The sequence below is a fragment of the Paramisgurnus dabryanus genome, chromosome 19, assembly GCF_030506205.2.
Source record: "Paramisgurnus dabryanus chromosome 19, PD_genome_1.1, whole genome shotgun sequence".
Lineage (NCBI taxonomy): Eukaryota > Metazoa > Chordata > Actinopteri > Cypriniformes > Cobitidae > Paramisgurnus > Paramisgurnus dabryanus.
The window spans coordinates 15,502,656-15,525,539 of record NC_133355.1 but is presented as its reverse complement, the minus strand read 5'-3'; the positions used below and the strand labels follow the sequence as shown (position 1 = coordinate 15,525,539).

The 22,884-nt window shown below is 38.3% G+C and overlaps 2 protein-coding genes across 5 annotated transcripts in view; both read left to right on the top strand.

Moving 5' to 3' along the window:
• Positions 1-2,256: 2,256 nt before the first annotated feature.
• kiaa0319l (KIAA0319-like ortholog) lies at positions 2,257-17,316 on the top strand. 4 transcript variants are annotated; one of them, XM_065291019.2, is made up of 22 exons: positions 2,257-2,465; positions 3,931-4,058; positions 4,229-4,361; positions 6,719-7,053; positions 7,455-7,659; positions 7,804-7,902; positions 8,264-8,361; positions 9,375-9,462; positions 9,552-9,644; positions 9,872-10,004; positions 10,599-10,827; positions 11,015-11,138; positions 11,227-11,359; positions 11,474-11,622; positions 11,833-11,984; positions 12,256-12,394; positions 13,764-13,923; positions 14,817-14,959; positions 15,039-15,161; positions 15,254-15,344; positions 15,418-15,545; positions 15,708-17,316. In XM_065291019.2, exons 2-22 carry the CDS (start codon positions 4,038-4,040, stop codon positions 15,902-15,904), a joined length of 2,973 nt encoding a protein of 990 aa, XP_065147091.1. In that variant the 5' UTR covers positions 2,257-2,465; positions 3,931-4,037; the 3' UTR covers positions 15,905-17,316. The 4 variants fall into 4 exon arrangements, with proteins under 4 accessions (XP_065147091.1, XP_065147095.1, XP_065147093.1 ...); XM_065291021.2 differs by having other exon boundaries at positions 2,258-2,465; positions 15,418-15,506; XM_065291023.1 differs by lacking the exon at positions 3,931-4,058.
• Positions 17,317-17,855: 539 nt separating this feature from the next.
• The window catches only part of cap1 (CAP, adenylate cyclase-associated protein 1 (yeast)), an 8,989-nt gene continuing 3,960 nt past the window's right edge, over positions 17,856-22,884 (top strand). Inside the window, exons 1-8 of the mRNA XM_065291024.1 lie at positions 17,856-18,009; positions 19,970-20,086; positions 21,261-21,361; positions 21,466-21,543; positions 21,661-21,804; positions 22,127-22,212; positions 22,301-22,406; positions 22,498-22,666. Coding sequence (XP_065147096.1) covers positions 19,972-20,086; positions 21,261-21,361; positions 21,466-21,543; positions 21,661-21,804; positions 22,127-22,212; positions 22,301-22,406; positions 22,498-22,666 — 799 coding nt within the window. The 5' untranslated portion in view covers positions 17,856-18,009; positions 19,970-19,971. The remainder of the gene's footprint in view (positions 18,010-19,969; positions 20,087-21,260; positions 21,362-21,465; positions 21,544-21,660; positions 21,805-22,126; positions 22,213-22,300; positions 22,407-22,497; positions 22,667-22,884) is intronic.

Genomic DNA, 22,884 nt, shown 5'->3' with positions numbered 1-22,884 from the left:
GCACCAACCAACCTATGCACAAAGAAATACAATAAACACAAACAAAATAGAGCCATAAAGGCTAGTCATACAATTTTACAATGAAGACTTGACAATTCGGCTAATTGGTATACAATTATCTGTGATGTAATTATGTATGTGAATAATTTGTATTTATAAGTCTCAAAAGTCAAGTTTTGTGTTGTTTGTGTGTTTATGACTAGCAGTGTGTGCGTTCACTACTCACTGGATGGGTTAATACAGAGGTCATATTCCAAGTATGGGTAACTATACATTGGTCAATACTTCACTTTCACCTTCATTTCATAGTTTAACCATTACAATTATTATCTCACTGTATTGCCTATGTTGTCAGGAGGAGCTGATCTTAATATTTATATATTAGAAATAATATTCCTAATAATTTTAACAATGAACCAATTCCTCTCTTTATGACACTGTTATTTCTCTGAATTCTAAACATGTTTTTGAATACATTAAATGCTACCTCACAGATCCATAAGACGTCACACCTCTTCATATGACAGCCCCTAGGCACTCCACACTATTTAACCAATCAGAAACCTTAGCCAATCAGAGAACAACAACACTTTGTGTCATAATAGTACTAAGATATGATCACAAAATGCAATTTTATGCTGGTGTTTGATCCAAAGTTGTTATTTTAAGTTTTATTGTTCAAATACTAGCATGCAGTGCTACTAGATAAGTTAAGCTCCATCTCCGTTCCTTGGACAGCGTATGCAAACATATTAGTCCTGCTACATCAATTGACCAAAGGAATGCAACACAGCAAGGAGCTGCATGGCCGATGCACAGTAGCATTGTATCTCTACACAATAGCACAAAGTATGTTTCCTTCCTTTTATGCGCTGTGGTCCACAAATCATATCAAGTGACTGGGACTTTAGAATGTAAGTGGTAAACCAGATCAATTCACTTGTGAAACCTGTACTGTTGAATACAAAGATGGCTTTACCGCTGTTTTGTTGTGAGATATACTGATATAGATTGCTGTAGGTCTGTCTGAAAGTAACCCTTGCTCTGACCCCTGACCTTGATAAGAGTGTATTATCCCTTCAAAGCGTCTAGATTCCGAATCATCTGAAGAAGGCAAAGGGTGACAGTCTTTTGGTGCTTTTGGATAGATACCTTCAGTGATAACCCTTACCACCACCCACCCCATGTCATTCAAGCTCTGCCCCAGATGTTTCCCCAGGACATGCAGCATTCTGTCAGCTTCCTGTGACTACTTCCAGGAAGGACATGACTGTGTCTTGAAGGAACGACATAATAATAATAATAATAATAAATACTATACATAAAGTATAAAAATGGAAGTATGTTAATTATGTATTAGTCAGAAAATGTTAAACAAATTCAAACAATTTTTAGTACCCACCCTTTCCCTAAATTGCAGCTCCACATAGTTTATACCTTTTCTCAACCAACCTCATTATTTTTCTGACTGGGATACAATTATGACCCATGCTTTCCCAACTATTTTTTTTCCATGTATGTACAAAAATGTACATGCAAGTATAATAAAATAATAAAAATAACTTGTCAGTAATAGATTATACAGTGGCATGTTTGGTAACCCTAGTTAAAAATTAGCGTTTTATAAAATAGGCTGCAGTGGTGGTGTGTTCAAAGTGAAACGGGTTAGAATGAGAAAAAAGTTAAAGCCCAGAAAAAGGAAAACATCGCCCCCTGCTGTTTAATATTATTTTTACTTGTGTCTAACAACTTATCTTATATGTAGTATCTATTTAAATTTGTGGTGTTTAATGTAGAATATGTATTGTATAAAACACTACTTTACAGTATTGTGTGCCTGCGTGTGAGCCACAATTATATACACGTTTAATTGAATCCCAAAGGGTTCTTTTCACATTTTGATACTTTTACATGTTTTTGTGCACAATGATGACGAACCATATCCAAAATGGAAAAATATAAACGTTGTAGTTTTATCAGTGCACAATTATATATCAATCATAAATAAATTAGTATTTTTCTTGATTATAAAATCTGGAAATTTATATCGGATGTGACGTTTCGCCTGAACGATTCGGCCATCTTTGTGAGTGGCATGTTTATTTCTCAAATAATTTATTTAATGAATCGTATCATTAATTCGCTAGATATACTATTTATACATTTATAATGTTCACTAAGCGTTGTCGAACTATTTTTTGTGCTCCTATTTGTAAAATCGACGACTTGTGTTTGCGGGGCGGAAATGTAATGCTTCTGTGAGCATTGGTGTGTTTCCGTGTGAAGGTTTAATTGGTAAAGACTACTGACCCAGATCAAGATGAGAACGGGTTCTACTGTAAGGGTCTACTGTCATTTTTCACTGCAGTAATCTGAGTGACACCAAGCAGGTGATTGGGACCGTTGTCTATGAGAGCCATTTATCGTTTAATACAGAACGAAGCTGCGATGATGATCTGTCATTGGTAAGTAATTTTATACCCAGTAGTAACCAACCTTGAACAGCTGTTAGCAAACTGTTTCCGATTTCTTCTCCGATTATTGCCAGAAATCTCTCTTATACACGTGACCTTCGATCAGTCATGATTTAAAAATCAACTAAAACAAATCTGCGGACGAAACTTGATATATTTAATCTCTTTTGGTTTACACTGGTGCACTAGCGCGTGATGTGCGCGTTCCCAGTGTGCGGTTGAAATTGTGTATTTTCAGTATAATTTTTCTTTATAGACTGCATATGAACGACCAATTTAAACAGCAATAGTTGAAATTAAATTAATGAATTTGAATAAAATTAACGTTTTTGTAAACGCCATGGTTAGTGTATCTTTATTAGATTATTTTGTAGACCATATGTTAATTTTATGGTATTGTTTTTGTCTCTGTACTTCCCAACATGTAATGTCAATTTATCACGAGGTAAAATACGTGCACTGTACAGTCAGCCCTTCGGGGTTTATCATCGTTATTTATTTGTGTTTGAGGTGACGGCCTGCAGTGACAGTTTGCCAACCTGGATTATTAACACCTGCGTGTTTCCTTGTCTTTTTCTCACGAATTTACAATGTGTCCTGTTTCAAATGCTACGCGTCAACTTCAGCTGTCATATACCATTCACATCTCTGCTGTTGCGATACGTTTTAAAGGGCACACTGGTAACCCTTGTTTAATTAGTTTGACAGCTTGCTTGTCTATCATGGAGGGAAAGTGTGCTTTAAGCAACTTTTAGTATTTTGAGAGATATAACACAATGTTTTAATATTCACGTGACCCTTTGTGTTAAATGGTCATTCTCGTACTCCCTGATAATACAAGCTGTTTATTGTTGATAGTTAATAGAAGAATTTCTGTATTGCGTCTTTGATGCAGCAAATGTTTTTGGTTTCTCTTTAAATCTTTTTGTTCTTTTGTTTCAAATAATTTTGTTTACAACATCATTTGTTCGTCCTTAGATAACATTTTGTCAATGTTGTTTCACAATAGTAACTGCAAATCAGCTGTGTACTGCTTTGATAACAACTAAGATGAACGCTTTAACTTCCTGAGCAATAGTTGCGTAAATGAGAACAAAGTTTACTTTTGTTTTGCATTGAGCTTGACTTGAAAAGTGTTTGACATAGTTTTCCAGCATTGTTTATTTGTCATGACCTCTGTTTATACTAGATATGACATATCACATGTGATGTAATTTATTTCAGGGTCATTTAATGTATCGTTATCTAAGCAGCCATATACAGTCACAATTGCATCACATCAGGGTTTGTTTTTGGTTTGCATGATATTGATTGTGTGACCAGCTGACTGTTCAATGGAAATTAAAAGACAATAAAACTAGTCTATGTTGTTTATACACGCATACCAGAACACTTAGTTGTTTAACAATGACATCATGACAGATATAAAGGCTAAAGGTCTTCCTCCTGTGTTCAGACACTCTTGTGGTGCCATGCTGCTATGTATCCTGGAGGTGTTTGTGTGGACGACTTTTTATCAGTCTGCTTGCATCCAGTTTCCACCCCCATCTACTGCTGCAATTTATGTACCCTGTCTGGAAAAAGGTACATTTAGACTTTAAGTGTAGTAAAAAAAAATACGCTGTTACAAAGGAGGATGTATCTATTTTATACTTGTTGAGGTGAGGATGTTGTCATTATTATTATGCTGTAAATGTGTAAAATGTTTTGCTGTTTCATTAATAGTTTATTATGTTGAATTTTATTTATTACAGGTCTTTACGTATAGTTGGAATATGCCCAATGTAGAGCTGAGGATGCACAGGTGGAATTCTCTCCTTTGGAAATGGCCGCTCCAATTTTCCTCCCTGTACCTGGGCTTTCTGTATTTCCTCTGCTCTTCCTCTGGTAAATAGTTTCTATAGCTAATTAAGAGCTGATAATAACTTCCCATTGGAGATATGTGTATAAAATAACTCTAAATCCATCGCTGAAGTGCCATTTAAGTGAATAAATGTGAGGTTAAAGAAGTTGTTGGAAAAGGACGTATCGTTTTTGTTGGCCCATAACTGTCAGATATATTATTCAGGGTTTGGACACTTGTTACATTCATGTGTGATGGAACTGATTCGGAGGCATTACATTGTGAAAAGCATAATGGGTGCTCTGTGTTCGCTTTCACAAAGGCTGACAATCACAAAATAGGCCTGTAGTGTGTCCCACCCCCAGTTAGAAATCCGCTCGGGTGGGGCATCCCACTGTGTCTTGCAGTTTAAGTTTCACTGCCATCCCAACATAAGCTTCCCTATGTTGCCACAGTAACAGTCTGCAGAGACAAAACAGTGTCTATGAAGGGGTTTGGAATGGGGGTGATTATCTGACATCCTGTTTTGCTAACGGGGAACTGTAGGCTCAGTGGAGACAAATCAGCATGTTAGTGAACTGTATTATAAACACCCTTGACTTGTGGTGGCATGGAAATGAGAGATTGTATGCAGCCTAATGTTCTGCACTTTTTGGTTAAAGGGGCCATGTCACAAGACTTTTTTTAAGATAAATCTTTGGTGTCCCCAGAGCACATATGTGAAGTTTTAGCTCAAAATACTATATAAATAATTTATTATAGCCTGTTACAATTTCCACTTTGGGTGTGTCCTTTAAAATGCAAAGAGCGGATGAAGTGAAAAAATGCACTTTTAAACCACAACTTCTCGTCTATCTCCGGTTCTGTGTTGCGCCAGCGCGACCTCACGTAATTGCGTAGTGGCGTAGAAAGGTCACGTGTTGCATATATGAAAAGCACATTTGATGACCATTGTAAACAATAAACTGACACAAATACATTAATTAGTATCATTTGACATAAAACAACGTCGGAACGGTCCTCTTTCTCAACACTGGGGCGCAGTTTCGCATACATCATCCGTGACCTCTTGACGTGATGACGTATTGCGTGAGGTCGCGCTGGCGCATCACAGGACTAGAGATGGACGAGAAGTTGTGGTTTAAAAGTGCATATTTTTTATTTTTCTTGTCAAAAATGACAATCGTTTCACTAGATAAGACCCTTATGCCTCGTTTGGGATCGTTTTTCAACACAGTTAAATGTTAAGTGTTGGGGTCCATTAAAGTCCATTAAAATGAGAAAAAGCCTGGAATGTTTTCCTCAAAAAACATAATTTGTTCTCGACTGAACAAAGAAAGACATCAACATTTTGGATGACATGGTGGTGAGTAAATTATCTGGATTTGTTTTAAGACAATGGACTAATCCTTTAAGGGGTGGTATTATTATAATAAGACCTCCTTAGGACATCATAAGGAGAGCCAAATTTCAACAACCTATTTTTTCATGTGCTTGTAGAGAATGGTTTACCAAAACTAAGTTACTGGGTTGATCTTTTTCACATTTTCTAGGTTGATAGAAGCACTGGGGACCCAATCATAGCACTTAAACATGGAAAAAGTCAGATTTTCATGCCATGGCCCCTTTAAAACAACCAAGACCAGGGGTCTCATTTATAAAACTGTGCGTAGGATTCTTACTAAAAGTCTACGTACGCACAAAAGCCAAAAATGGCATACAACAAAAAATATTAAGACTTATAAAACAAAGCAATGTTTCCTTCATAAATCACAGATCACCGGCAAGTGCGTACCCTGCAAGCCCATTCACTCTTTAAGTTAGATTTTTTTTATAGATCACAACCTTTGCGTAGGAACTGGCGTACGCACGTTTCCAGACCTGTTTTGTGCGTACGCATGCTTTATAATTGAGACCCCAGGTGTTTTCTTTGACATGGCCTTACTTGATATTACATAATATTTTCACAGAATGTTCATGATATGTAGAATGATTTTATGTGGAAATCAGTAAATCACAAAAAAATATTACTTCAGCTGGGTTTCCAGTAGTGTTGCCTAATGATTAGTTGCGATAGATTGTTTGCAGAATAAACGTTTTTGTTAACATAATATTTGTGGGTGTACTGTCTATAATAATTATGTATAAAAACACACACAAACACACATGCATGTATATATTTAAGAAACATTTGCATGTGTATATATACATGTTTATAATTATGTGTGTATGTGTGTTTATATATACTTACATATTATACACAGTACACCCACATATATTATGTAAACAAAAACTTTTATTCTGCGAAAGTCGTGACTAATCCTTAGGCAGCCCTAGGTTTCAGAGACTGGGTCACTTCCTCTTTATTGACTGCTATTTGTGTCCTGTTCTTGTCTCTCAGGGGTTTCAGCCAGCATATGCACTGTAACAGGGGGCGTGTTTGGCATCCACTGGAGCAACGTCATCGGGCTGGGTTGGCAGGCGCTAGCGGTGGACCATGGGGGACCTCGGTGCTGGGAATCCTGCTGCATGAAGCCCTCATGCGGTGCTGTGTGGAGCCTCGGTGGACGTTGCGTGTTACTGGCTTGTATTAAAACGGATGGCTGCTCTATCACGTCGCTCCCTCAGCCGGATGAAGAATCTGTGGGGCTTTTACAGCAGCTGAACAAGAGGATGCGCAGGAGGAGGAAAGTTCGCCACGTTCAGAATGTCAGAGTGATCAGGGATACAGACAATGTAAGCTGTGAGAAAGCTCGGTTCTTGTTGCTCAACTGCACTGTATTAGCAACACAAACGTCATGGGTTCTATCCCAGGGAACACGCACTGTACTGTATATTGATAAAAAATGTATAGACACAAATGCATTATGAGTGGCATTGGTCAAAACGTTACGTAAAATAACGTAAAATCATACATTTTCCAAGTGGCAGCTGCCTCTGAAGAAACCTCACTAGGTTTTTAAATTTTTGTTAATTATAGACACTTAATATTTTTATGCTTATGGTGTCATGCCAATGGCTTGGTTTTTTATGACGCAAAGTCAATCATTTGTGTGGGTTCATGATGTTTGCCTTGAAATGCAGCTCCCTCAGTAGGCAGTAGATAGCAAAGCTGGTGTCTGTTGTCACCCTCACAGGACCAACCACCCGAACCTACAGCAGCACTGCCCACAACTCCTCTACATACAGCCAGTGAAACTATCGGCCAATCCACCAAAGGCAGGGAAGAACCGGAATCCCCCTTGGCTTCTGAGCATAATTCAACAACAGTCATTGTCGATCATTCAACAATGTCCAACATCAGCAGTCCGTCACCACAACCCTCACCAACAACACCAGCTGGTACAACATATTGATCTCTGTACATGTCACACATTGTTTGTATTTGCCATTTTTCTCGACAGTTTGTCTTTTGCAAAGCAAACGGCAATGTTATATTCTGATCGTTATATTCTAATGTTTAATGCAGTTTGTTTTAAATCGCAGTGCGGGAACTGGTCGTGTCTGCCGGCAACAGTGTGGAGGTCACTTTACCACGCAATGAGGTGGAGCTGAATGCTTTCGTACTCCCAGAGCCCCCTTCAGGTAGTGCTTCAACTGTACTCATTTGCTTAATTTTAATGCTTTTCCTTGCTTGTTTTTCTTGCTTATCGCTCAGTATAACTCAACACCTTCAAATGTCATATAGTAGATGTTTTATATTGATAATCTAGCATTCACTTAAATGAATTTGTGAGTTTTGAGACTACGGGAAGGTTTAATTACTAACTTTTCTTTATAGTCAGGCAGAAAGCCTTGCATGTTGACACTGTTTATGAACAGCTATGAAATGCTGGAGCCATTTTGTTTATTTAGTGAGATTCAATTTAAAGACATTTTTATAAAGCAAATGACAGAAAAAAGTTGTGAATTGTATTTAATGAAACCGCTCTGTTAATTTCTTCAGAGACGAGCTATGTCTTTGACTGGCGTTTGAGGACTCATCCGAAAGACTACAGTGGAGAAATGGAGGGTAAACACAGCAAAACGCTCAAGCTCAGTAAGGTAATTATGTTGTCTTGTAAGGCTTATGGAAGCACAGCAAAAGTCATTACGTTTTTTTTACATTAAGACCATTCTGTATAATCTAACCTTTATTTTTTTAAAGGGGACATTTCATAAAACGTTTTTAAGATGTAAAATAAATCTTTGGTGTCCCCAGAGTACGTATGTGAAGTTTTAGCTCAAAATACCATATAGATAATATATTATAACTAGTGCTGGGCAAAGATTAATCGCGATTAATTGCATACAAAATAAAAGTTATTTTTTACATAATATATGTTTGTGTACTGTGTAAAAAGATCAATCTTGTGTGTAATTATTGTTTATTTAACCACACGCACATACATATATTCATTTCAGAATTTTTTTATTTACATATAATTTTTTTTTAAATGTTTTTAAAATACATACATGAATATGTGTGTATTTATATAATATATACATAATAATTACACACAGCACACACTCATATATTATGCCAAAAAAAAATCATTTTTATTTGTATGCGATTAATCGCGATTAATCTTTTCCCACCACTAATTATAGCATGTTAAAATTGCCACTTTGTAGGTGTCAGCAAAAATCTGCCATTTTTGGGTATGTCCTTTAAAATGCAAATGAGCTGATATCTGCACTAAATGACTAAATGATTGGATAGTGCAGATTAAGTGGCGGTATTATCCCCTTCTGACATCACAAGGGGAGCCAAAATTCAATGACCTATTTTTTCACATGCTTGCAGAGAATGGTTTACCAAAACTAAGTTACTGGGTTGTTTTTCTTCATAGTTTATAGATCGATAGAAGCACTGGGGGCCCAATTATAGCACTTAAACATGAAAAAAGTCCGATTTTTATGATATGTCCCCTCTAATATTGACTGAGAAAGGTCACTTTCATGCTCCTAATCTCATAGTTATTGTAGATTAGGAGACTATGAATTTTACAGAAAGGGTCGTAAATACTTAAATCTCCTTATATTCCTACTGATATTCCAAATATGTTTCCTTTTAGCTCACAGTGGGTCTGTATGAGTTTGAGGTAGTGGTGGAAGGTGAGGGCGCTCATGGTGAAGGATATGTCAACGTTACTGTCAAACCAGGTAACTTTCACTATTGATGTACCTTCTAAATGTTTTGGGTTCATTTGTCACAAAAATGTGAACAAGACCTGAATTTCCTGTTTTTATAGAGCCACGAGTGAACAAGCCACCTGTTGCTGTGGTTTCTCCGAAGCACCAGGAGATTTTATTGCCAACGAGCTCCACTGTGATTGATGGCAGTCGTGCGTATCTGAATTTTTGTCTTTCATTAAACCATCATCATATTGCCTTTCAATTAAATGTCATTATAATAGCATTGTTTTCAATTAACGGTGCAAGGATGTTTTCCTATTGCTCAATTAATAAAGCAATGTGTTAGCAGTTCAAAGGTCATGGGTTTGGTTCCCAGTAAACAAACTTTGAATGCACCGTAAGTCATTTTTTTTATGATCTGTGTGTTTTACATCAGAGAGTACAGATGATGATAAAGTGGTGTCGTGGCACTGGGAGGAGGTTAAGGGGCCTCTAAGAGAGGAAAAGGCCTCGGGTAATACAGCTACTCTCACCCTTACAGGCCTGGTTCCTGGTAACTACACCTTCAGGTATGTCTTTTCCCACATCTTCTCACTTACATTTCTGGCGTTTTACAATCATCTTACAAGCACTGCACAACCTGGCAAACCAGTCTTTCTTTAGCAAACTTTACATTTGTGTCATCTGACCTACGATCCGTGTTTTAAGCTGACATATTATGCGATTACTGTTTGAAGATGTTAAAAAATAAACAACACAAGATACGCAGTGTGTTTAGAGCATTTAAAGTGTTTTATTTTTGCATCTGCAACTGAATGGATTTCCTGAACACTTTTAACTGACAAAGGTCAAACAAACAGAAAGTCCCACCCTAAACCTACTAAAATGGTAGAGCAAATATTGCCGTGTCTGGCTTGTTGCCATACTTGCCTATGGCAAAATTCACTGGCAATTAGTTGTTTTTACTGGCCATGAAGCTGTTTGTTTTTCAAACTAGATCTACACTAAGCATATTTAAGTAACACTATGCAATAAGCTACTGTAGTCAATAATATTATCACTCAGTTTTGTCTATACATATAATCGTGATATTTTAGCAATTTAAAAAAAGAATTGCATTGATCAAGATAAACACTGTCACCTTTTTTTGTTCCCTTTAACAGTCTCACTGTGACTGACTCGGATGGAGCTCAAAATTCAACTCAAGCCACGTTGACAGTCAACAAGGCCACAGACTACTGGCCCACAGCTAATCCTGGACCCAACCAGGTCATCACCCTGCCACACAACTATATCACACTGTATGGCAACGAGAGCACGGATGATCACGAGAATCTGTCGTATGAGTGGTCGCTCAGTCCTGAGAGTAAAGGCAAAGTGGTGGAGATGCAGGTACAGAAATGCAACAGTGACAATTTCAATAAATCAACTTGTACAATTTGAGAGGTTGTGATATGGAAATCTACATTTTGTGTGATCTTTTGAATTTTAAAAATATATTGTATTGTGTAAACAAATTTCATTGTCTGTTATGTTCTGGTGAAAGACCGAAGCACTCCTTTGTTTTTTTTTTCTATAGGGTGTGAGGACACCCATCCTGCAACTTTCTGCTATGCAAGAAGGTGACTACACCTTTAAGCTAACTGTCACTGACTCGTCCGGGCAGCAAGACTCAAAGCAGGTCACTGTGATTGTCCAGCCAGGTATTTACATTGTGCTTCACAGTTCACTTGCCATACATGTGAAACAGTTGTTTGTGCTTGAGCATCCTCTGTGTATAATTTCCTCCAGAGAATAACAAGCCTCCTGTAGCAGACGCTGGACCAGACAAAGAACTGACACTGCCGGTCGATCGCACCACGCTCGATGGAAGCAAAAGCACAGACGACCAAAAAATTGCGACGTATCACTGGACTAAAACAAAGTTTGTGATTGCATGATCAACAGCTGTACTATTTGTTTAGATATCTTTTATGAAAACCACTGGGTGTTAGCAGTGTCAGCAATTTATAGTTTTATTGTCAAATTTAACACGAAGGGGCCCGGAGGGGGTGAAAATTGAAAATGCAGACACTGCGGTTGCCACAGTGACCGGATTGCAAGAGGGCGAGTACATTTTCATGCTGACAGTGACTGATGAAAGGGATCTGGAAAATTCTGATACAGTTTCAGTCATTGTCAGAGAAGGTGTGTATTTAAATCCTTGAAAGATTTGTGTATGTGTGTCTGTTTAAAAAAAAGGGACAAAGAGAGAATGCTTTTGTATGCCTGTATATGCATGTCTTCAGGTATGTAAGCGAGAGAGCTTTTGTATGCCTGCATGTGCTTGTCTTCTGTTATGAAATAAAAAAAACAATGTAATATTGCACACATTTTTTATTCACCTTATTAAATCAGAGGATGACCAGCCGCCTGTCGCCAAAGTGATTTCCAGTCCTCCGATCTCTCTGCCTGTTCGCATGGCAGTTCTTGATGGTTCACGGTCATCGGATGATAAAGGTGGAATTAGTTACGTCTGGTCCCGTGATGAGAACAGTCCAGCTGCAGGGGTCAGTTCGCTAAATGTTCATGTTGGCCGTGTTTCATCCATTCAGATTACGTTCTTGGCTTTGTTGAATATCACAAGGTCTTTTGAATAGTGACAAAACAAGTCGAGTTGGTTATTTAAAGCATTTGTTTTTAAAAGACTGTCATATTGTTTTATTTAGAGGTTTGGTAACTCCACCTGAATAAATAACATAACCAGTTAACCACATATTGTTTCATTGCACCCCACATTAAACGTTGACCTCTTTGTTCCACCGTTTGTTTCTCTTGCAGGATGTTCTCAATAACTCGGACCACCAGCCAGTGCTGTTTCTTGGTAATCTGGTGGCAGGAAAGTACACCTTTACATTGACAGTTACCGACAGTAAGGGGAAGACCAGTATTGACAGAGGCACTGTAGAGGTTCGACCAGGTGAGCCATTTGAAAGAAAGGAAATAAAAATTGTAATAACATAAATAACAATCTGCTATAAAAGATGGAGATGTCAAATATGTTACAATACCGGTCTGGTATTCAGGTGATTATAAAAAAAGTAACAATGCCAGTTAGGCGGTGTCTTTAGTATCATCTGGGTGATAGGCTTGCATACCTTTTTGTGCATGTGCTCTGAAGAGCGCTTTTACACCTCACAGTAATGCAACTGCATCTGTGTAAGTGCCTGTCTTAGCTTATTATTAATTTTTAGACAGTCTTTGGTGAATCAGTATTAAAGGTACAAAATGTAAGATTTTTTTAAATAAAATATCCAAAAACCACTTGCACAGTGTGATAAACTTCATCCAGTTGTGTACTTACAAAATAACCCAAAAGTTTCCAAGTATCTGTAAATCCAATTTCAGTTTTAAATTCCAGTTTTAAATAATGTCTCACCCCCCCACTTTATCCTCAGTTTCCATCCATAAATTTCATACATCTCTCCTTCATAGTGTGATCAAGCTTTTCCTTCATTATTGTTTTAAAATTGCAACCTCTGGTGGTGAAAAGTTACACTCCACTTTTTTGAAAATAGGCTCATTTTCCAGCTCCCCTAGAATTAAACAATTGATTTTTACAATTGACAATATTCCCCTTGGTAACTTTCAATGGCAGTGGACTATTTTCGGGCACTGCGTAATATCATTGCGCCTGCTGCAGCCATGGTACGGCAGCAAAGTCCTTGTCTATAACGCCAGAATGAGAGTATAGTTCCTAGCCATATCTGCCTCGAACATCACAACTTAGTACGCAACTCTTAGTGCACGATGTAACTACAGAGGAGTCTAGTTTTAAAGTGAAAAAATATTGAAATATTTTTTGCGTGATGATAATGGTCTAATCAGATTCAATGGATTGTGCTAAGCTATGCTAAAAGTGGTACTGCCAAACCTGGAGATCTGCTGAATGGATTCCAAAACGGTAAAATCAAATGTTTAACTTTAGGGGAGCTGGAAAATGAGCCTATTTTCAAAAATGTGGAGTGTCCCTTTAGAGACATATGCAGCAAATACCATGCATAATATTTTTACATTCTATGTGTGGCATAAATTATCATAGAAAACATGATATTACATGATATATTGTATTTTTTATATTTCATAATTTTCCTTTTTTCTGTGATTTTTTTTTTTCCTTCACCCCTTTCTAAACTGTTTTTCCTTATGTCTTTATTATCTGTACTGTATTTACTGTACAGCTGCTTTGCAACAATTCAAACTTGTTAAAAGCACTGTAGAAATAAATTTGAATAGAATTGAATGTCTAAGATTTGCAAATAAAATGTTTTTGTGTTATTACTTGTCAGATGTGTACGAGCGCGACTTGGTGGAATTAATCCTGGAAGTTGGTGTGGCTCAGGTGTCTAGCAGACAGAAAGACATGTTGATCAGACAGGTTGGCGTCCTGTTGGGTGTCCTGGACAGTGACATCACTGTGCGAGAGATTAGCGCCTTCAATGAGCATAGGTTAGTCTAGCTTATCACAAGCACTGGGATTTATCTCAAGCCTTGAAACTTAAAGGGATGTCTCACCCAAAAATGAAACTTCTGTTATCATTTTCTCACTCTCATGTTGTTACAAACCCGTACACATTTCTTTGTTCTGATGAACACGAAGGAAGATATTTTGAGAAATGTTTGTAACCAAACCGATTGTGGACCCCATTTAATTTCATAGTAGGAAAAAAGAAGTAGGGATGCACCGAATCCAGTTTTTTTGTGTTCAACCGAATACCGAATCCTATTCGCATCCTTATTCCATTAACACAGTAAAACACATTAATGAAGAAAACTACGTCCACAGCAGTGTATTTTTCATTTTATTTAACTGTAAAAAAAAAGGATAGGCAACATTATGCCAGGATGACAAGTGGGAAAAACTATTTTGACTATTACCATAAGCCTATGCATAATGAAAGCGATGCGGTGCGACACGCTCGCGTCCGCGAAATGTGAACCGCCCCTAAGGCTCACCGAAAGAAATAGCTTATCTCCACGTCAGCACCCGATGTGTGTAATCAAAAGCCGCGTGACGTCGACCAGTGTAGTGCAAGCCTAGGGTTCGGTTTGGTGGAAAAAAAATCTAGGATTCGGCCGAACCCGAACCCCGTCAAAAAGCCCAGTATTCGGCAGAATCAGAATCCTGGATTCGGTGCATCCCTAAATGGAAGTAAATGTGGTCACTGAACGGTTTGGTTACAATTATTTCTCAAATATCTTCCGTCGTGTTCATCAGAACAAAGAAATTTATACAGGTTTGTAACAACATGAGTTTAGTTTTTGTGTGAACTATCCCTTTAATGCTTCTTCTCTAAGATGTGATTCATCTGAACTTTTCCAATATCAAACTATTTTTCCAGCACTCGCTTGGTATTTCTGGTATCAGGAGGTCCCGGACGACCTCCGTTGTCTGGCCACAGTGTTGCACTGGAACTGCGCAACAAACTTCGAAAGCAAAAAAATGACTTCTTAATCTTTAAGGCCCGGAGGGTGGACACAGTTGGTGAGTAGTCAAGTCTTTATCAAATGCAATTAACTTCTATTATTGTCTAGCTCTGATCTGATTTTGTTTCTTTTTCCAGTATGCCAGCTAAACTGCTCCAGTCACGGAGAATGCGACTTTTTTACCAGACGTTGTGTTTGCCACCCATTCTGGATGGAAAATTTAATCAGAATTCATTTTGGCGATGCCGAGACCAACTGTGGTAAGAAGCTAAACAACCGTCATGGAAGAAAACAGATGAAGCACATTAATGAGCTGCTGATGACATATTTGTTGTTGGGTGTTTTCTTTCAGAATGGAGTGTATTGTATGTGACAATAGCATCATTCATGATCGTGGTTGCTATCGCAACATTAATCTGGGGTGTGGTGTGCTGCTGTAGAAGGTAGGATCTAATTTTTTGCATTTTTTGGGAGTTTGTTTGATGTGCTAATGTTAAAATTGTTTATGCTGCATAGACGAAAAGGCAAAGTGAGACGAAAGAGCCGCTATAAAATGCTGGGAGAAGATGAACAAGAGACTCTGGAGTTACAGTTACCTAGAACTGGTAATAAAATCCATTATCCTGCTTTTTATAAGAAAAACGGTATGTACAGGTATACACACATATTTAAATGTATCAAATAGGATCAAAACTCTCAGGAATAGCAAACACTAAACTCAATGCAAAAATCAAATCATATAGTTGTCTATATGATGAAGTCTACATAAAACTGACTACAAATCAGCCTATCTTTTCTACCCCCAGGTCGGAAGAAGCCGCTCTCAGTTCCAAAATCATCTGCGCTCATGCACTCAGATTCTGATCTGGAAAGTGATGACGGCCAGGCAGGTGTCCCCTGGTCTGACCGAGAGCGAGGAAAACTTCTACCACCCCAAAACGGATCTCTCCGTAACGGCCAAGTTCCTCATAAACTTAAAAATCAAAGAGAGGAGCTGCTTTAGCAAAGGAGCCAAACCCTTTATAACACCAACTGCACTGTTCACCTCTTATCCACTTCCATCTTTAGTTTTATTTTTAATGAAGGACTTTCAGGATGACCTCTGAAACTGCACCTCCGGGTTGAATCCCAGCCCACTCTGAGCCAAAATAATGTCGATGAAATAAAAAAGAAGAGGGAATTTTTTCCTTGGATGTGTTGAGCCATGCGCCACAAAAGACAATGAGAATGTATCTGCTTAACTACAGAGAGAGACTTTATTTGTACAGGTCACCGTTTGGAAGGCATTAAGCATTGCAGTGTTGCTCTCGTAGAAACATTTTCCCACCGGTATGTCACATCACACTGAGGATGACTGAACACTGCTGGGCACGTGTATTAATTAGTATGTTTGATTAATAATAATGCAGAGAGCTATACGTGAGCGTGGTACGCACAGTGCCACATTATAAGACTGCATGAAGATTTTGGTTTCTTTTTTATAGTTGGCATGTTTTGAATTGTGCATATGCTACTTTTCTCTGCAATCCAGTGGCCATATGTATGTAAGAAGTGGATTTTTGCCACTTTAAACACCAGCAGAAGATCTGAGCTGTGAAGTCTGCAACATAATAGCCATGTTTGTCAAGGTGAGAGTAAATGCTGCTGAGTCTTTGTCAAGGGGTTTATCCTCCACTGGAAATCACATTTGATGTTACACTGGAACAGATCACATTGTTGCTGGTGGTTTTGATAATGAATATGACAGAAGGGGGTCTTGGTTTACTCCTTATCTCAACATCCCAACCTTTCATAATCTCTACCATCATGTCATTTATTTAATCAGTTTGTTTTAGTCAGTAAATCTTAAGAACGTGTTCTGCTAGACCTGGCTTGCTTTGGAACTGTTGGTTTGTTTTTTAAATATTTTCTGTTCAGCTTTTTGAGATACAGCACCACGATGCTGATTTTTATGAAAGAACTGAGCGTAAATAGGATGAGATGTGCGTGACCCCTCTCATGTCTGAGTCTTGAACATTCTTGTGAATGCATGAGTATTTAAATACCTCCACAGACTGGGAAAATGAAGTGGTATTGATTTATTTTTTATTCATGTTTTTTTTTTTTGTGAAGGATTATCTGTTTCATGTGAATTGTTCTAATACAACTGGAGTAAATAAAATGTACTTACAGCTGTCTTTTTTTTTATTAATGTTACCCTTAGTTTTACACCTAAATGCTTTTGGATTTCACCAGAATGTACAGAGTCGTGTAAACTTTACCTTATAGGGAAGTAAAGGGTTTTGAAATGCAAGAACCAAACCACAAGTTTAGTCTTAAAATGTCTGTTTAAAAAGACAGTTTACATTCCATTATATTTATCACTTTCTCTGTCAGGTTAAATCAAGGATTAAAACAACTTGTATCCCTACTGTATTTTAGTGTCTTATTTTGAAAATAGAAGACATTGTTTAAACCTGTAAATTGTTTTTAATCACGGTATTGTTTGTTTAATCATTGTTTGCTAATAATATCACAATCATTGCCAAATGTTAGCTGACATAATATAAGTTTATAGTATGACATTTCCGGTTTGGTGTTGATGATGAGCTCTTGAGCTCTATGGATAAGAAGGTTTTTAAAACACTGTCTTTAAACTTAAAACAAAAAAAATAGTCAAAAGTATTAAAACCAGAACCCAGTGAAGCTTGTAATTGGCTGGTTTAAACATACAGACTAACCATCGCCCCTTTATTAGTGTTTGCATAAAAATTACCTGATAATCTTACGATTTTAAGCAGCGCTGCGCAGACCGTTCCGAATATGACATCACAGTACCGCGAGAGCGACTCGAAAACACAACTTTCCCATCGCTTTCGTGCTTCTGCGATGTCATACCGCGTACGGTCTGCGCAGCGACGCATAAAGTCCCACGCAGCTTCTATTTTGCACTGCCTCGTTCTCTCTCCTTTGTCCTTATAAGGAAGTGGAGCAGTTGGTGGAGTTTGGGCGGAAACGGCGCGCGGTGACAGCTGGGAACTTCAACACACTCTTACAGGAAGAGAGCGCAGATAACACACCCATACATCATCAAAGACTACACAGGACAATAATAACATTTCTCAGACGGTAAGACGAAAACGCTCACGTTTGCCAAATGCTTTGCATGTCTTAATACATTTCTGTGTGAAACGATTTATCTGTTTATGATTGACAGTGCGCCTCAGCGTTGCAAAATCATGACAGCTGAAACGGACATCTGTCGTTCAGATGTCTGCCAAAAGATCTGATTTGATGTTTTTTATGAACAAAACTAGTTTTATTATGCGTTTGTATGTAGGCCGATCATGGTAAAGCGTCGGTTGGTAAAGTTCCTGATCTTGCAGAGCTTAGCGCAGATGAATGCACCGAAATCTTAACGCAAGCTCGCTACGCTATTTCCGTATGTGCCGAGTACCCTGACTATTTGTTCAAATCACTGCAACGTATACAATCTTTTGCATTTTATACCATTGGAATCCTATTATAGCTGGCGAATGACTTGATTGCATGGCTGTTGGTTAGTTGTATGTTTATGTAAATGTGGCACATCTCACCTTGCGCTATGTTGAGAATAGATGTGACTTGGCCTAGTTTTACTTGTCTTGATGCATAAGTGACCTGTTTTATGTACAGAAATGTACTGGACACCCATATGCTTGATGTTTCAGCATTGCTTTTAGACTTTTAATGAAGCTACCCTACCTTTTTTGTTATCTTGTGTTTTTATTTTTATTTTTTAGATGTGATGGGTTTGTATCACAGAAACTTATGTTGCAGAATGGTTGCATCCATCACACAAGTAACATTTACAGACCATTTATAATTCAGCCTCCATGTAAACACCACTTAACCCTAATTAATAAATTAAATGACTTCCTGTGCTATAAATGTTTAGCTCTATATGGACTTTGGAACGAACTTTGGAATTGCTCGACTGGCCAATAAGAATCTTGCATTTTAGAAAGCCGTGTGATAAATAATATGACTATCTTCTTCTTAGTTTATTTCCTGGGTGTAGAGAACAAGGGGCAAGTTAAAATCGAGAGGCAGGCCTTCTCTAAAGTAGTCAAATGACTCTAATTTGAATGTGAATATTTTACTTAAAATGCGAAGGGAGAGTAGCAGCGAGAGAAATTTGACTAGTTTTACTTGACTTGAACAGAATTAATGCTGCTTTACTTGAACAATTATGACTAGTAGTTTTAAATCTGTTGATTTGTTCTCCAAAGCTGAATGTTTTTGTGATAGTAGTCATATGTGCCTATACCTGAAAAAATGTTTTGTTGCTTGCACTCGCCTGAGCATACACCTGAGCATTCAGAAACAACACCTGCTTGTAATGGTGAGTCAGAGAGGAATCTTGTATGTTTATCATTATTAGTATTTTAGTTATTATTCTATCAAATTGCATATACACTTCAGGTGTTGACTTTGTTTTTCCAGTTTGTCTTCTGTATTGTTTTCTCTGTACAGCTGCTATTCAGTGCATCAGGCAGTTATTAAACTGATACTATGCTTTTAATAGTTTAGTGCTACACTTATTAAAGCGTCTTGGGAAATTTGTAATTTCAAAAGGAGTAGCAAATAAGTTTTCCTTGAGGAATTTCTGTAAGCTCTAATTGGAAGCAGTGCACACCTGTGCTTCGCCACCAGAGTCATTCGGGTGAAAGGGGGGAGTGAGTCCATTAGATTCACATATCAGGTTTCTGTTATGCAATTTTACCTGTTTAGTGTGTGTGTGCGGCAGTAAAATGTGAGATTATTGACTTACAGGGCCAAAGCTGCCTAGCACAGGCAAATAAGGCCTACTTCCTTTTATTTGTGTATTGAGTATATTTGTGTATTGAAAAGAAAGGCCTTAATGTGTGTACATTACAATCCAGATGCATTGTTGCATAGGATGCGGACATGACAGGCGTGTTGTTTTCTGTATCTTTGTGGAATTTTTTTTTTTTTTTTTTCTTGCACACGTTTTCAACATGTCATGGCACATCCTATTGTTGTTGAACTATTCAAGTTAACTCCCTCTTTCTCTCTCAATCATCAGGGATGGCAGAACTGGCGGGTCTAGTACAGCGTCTAGAGGTGGCCGTGGGCCGCCTGGAGTCCATGTCCAGCTGTAGTGGTGGTGGTGGAGGAGGAGGCCCTGCTGCTGGATCTGGAGGTAATTCACTTTAAACCAGGATAACACCAAACCAAGATGCAGACACAACTTCATCTATCTTTCAGTCTCAGGCATATATGCAATGTATGCAAAATAAAAACTAAATAAACATATTTAAATCATTTTGAACCACTAGCTTTAGGGTTCGTTTTACATTCAGCTGTCCTGGATGCCCACAGGCTACTGCTGGCAAACCACATTGTGATGTCATAGGGAAATCAAGTGCGCTTGTGTATAAAACTGTGTGGGGTGAATTTACGTATTAAAGGATTAGTCAATTTTCTTAAAAAAAAAAAATCGAGATTATTTACTCACCACCATGTCATCCAATATGTTGGTGTCTTTCTTTGTTCAGTCGAGAAGAAATTGTGTTTTTTGAGGAAAAAATTCCAGGATTTTTCTCATTTTAATGGACCCCAACACTTTTAATGCAGTTTAAAATTGCAGTTTCAAAGGACTCTAAACAATCCCAAACGAGGCATAAGGGTCTTATCTAGCGAAACGATTGTGATTGTCATTTTTGGCAAGAAAAAGAAAAAATATGCTTTTTTAACCACAACTTCTCGACTTTCCCCGGTCCTTTGACGCGCCAGCGCGACCTCGCATAATACATCATGTCAAGAGGTCACGGATGACGTATCGAAACTACGCCCCAGTGTTTACAAGTGTGTAGAAAGAGGACCGTTCCGACGTTGTTGTATGTCGAATGATACTAATTAATGTCTTTGTGTCAGTTTATTGTTTACAAGGTCCGCAAATGTGCGTTTCATATATGTAACACGTGACCTTTCTATGTCATTGTGAGATCGCGCTGGCTTGTCACACAGCCGGAGGAAGAAGACAAGTTGTGGATTAAAAGTGCATTTTTTTTTTCTTACCAAAAATGACAATCGTTTCGCTAGATAAGACCCTTATGTCTCGTTTGGGATGGTTAAGAGTCCTTTGAAGCTGCTTTGAAACTGCAGTATTAAGTGTTGGGGTCCATTAAAGTCCATTAAAAAGAGAAAAATCCTGGAATGTTTTCCTCAAAAAACATGCTTTGTTCAGTCGAGAAGAAATTAAGACATCAACATTTTGGATGACATGGTGGTGACTAATCCTTTAAATAAAGCTGGTCAATTTGTGATGTTTAACAACCAAGAGTCTAAGATCAAAATTTATTTTGTATTCACAGCTGTGGCGGTGTATGTTGAGGCTTTTGACAACTTGATCTCTGGCCCTGTGGCACAGTACATGGCACTCAGTCAGAAGATAGGGGGTGACGTCCAGAAGCATGTACGTAATGCTGTCATTTTTATTTCCTGATCTCTGGTGTACATTGATAAAAACTCCAGTGTGATGCATTTTTTGTGTTCTGCATCCTTTGTTCGGTCTCAAAGGCGGAGATGATGAAGCAGGCGTTCTCCTGTCAAAGACAGCTTTTGGTCACTGCCTCCTCTTCTCAAAAACCTTCTGATGTAAGAGTCCCTTCACTATATTAATCCCATTGGTTGTAGTGGTAGAATAATTATTTTTTTACTTTTAACCTCAATAATCAAAATATTATCTTTTTTTTTCCTGCATCTTGCTTCTAGTCTGTCCTGACCTCCATGCTGGAACCTGTCTCTAAAGTAATCCAGGAGGTGCAGTCATTTAGAGAGAAGAGCCGTTCCTCACCTTTCTTCAACCATCTCTCTGCAGTCAGCGAGAGCGTCCCTGCCCTCGGCTGGGTCGCCATGGTGAGAAGACATGGACATGGTGTCCCAAATAGCTACTTATTTCCTTAAATAGTGCACTATATGAGGGTATAGCAAGTTTGTTGTGGTTTCCGAAATGATAGTGGATATTATCGAGTGCACTTACTCAATCCTAAAGTCTGGCACAGCTTGTGCCGAGTGCATTAGTTGTTACGTATTGCTTCTTGTAATTGAAACCCTTTTAGAGTATGACCGTTTACTTGGACATCCTCATTCTTAAGTTTACAAGTTTCCTGCCATTTAACTGACTACCTATTTATACTAGAAAGAGAAGTAACCATGTTTCTCTTGTGAAATGCCTTAGGCACCAAAGCCAGGCCCCTATGTGAAGGAGATGCAGGACGCTGCCATGTTCTACACAAACCGTGTGCTCAAGGATTACAAGGAGAAGTATGTATCAGCTGTGTTAATAACTTGAATACGCACTTGCAAAATATCATATTGGTCATTTCATCTGTTGTCTTGTTTGATTTTGCAGAGATAAAACTCATGTGGATTGGGTGAGTGCTTACCTGTCTGTTTGGACCGAGCTGCAGGCTTACATCAAGCAGCACCACACCACTGGACTGAGCTGGAGCAAGACCGTAAGTCACGTTATGATGATGATCATTTTATCCCTTGTAGTTCTGTCTATGAGGCTAAGAAAAGATAAAAATTGTCTGTTTGGTTTCACAGGGTCCAGTTGCCTCCGCCTCTGGCGCAGCACCCAGGGGAGGAGCTCCAGCCCCACCTCCCCCAGGCCCTCCTCCACCCCCAATGGACGTTTCATCAGGTGGAAACTCCGGAGGACCCGGTCACAATGCTCTTTTTGCCTCCATCAACAAGGGAGCTGATATTACCAAAGGTACCCAATTTGACTGTATTAAACATGGATGTGTTTTTGCTCTGGGGGCACCACAAAACATTCACTGTCACTTTTTTTAATGATGAAAGGCATTATTACTGAAATATTAAATGGTTATTTAGGCTGATTGGATGTGATGCTAGTTTTTCCACTTGATGTGCTTTAATGGGAGCATCAGTGTTTATACAAAGGTCAGGCAGGCTTCACTGCAAAAATGA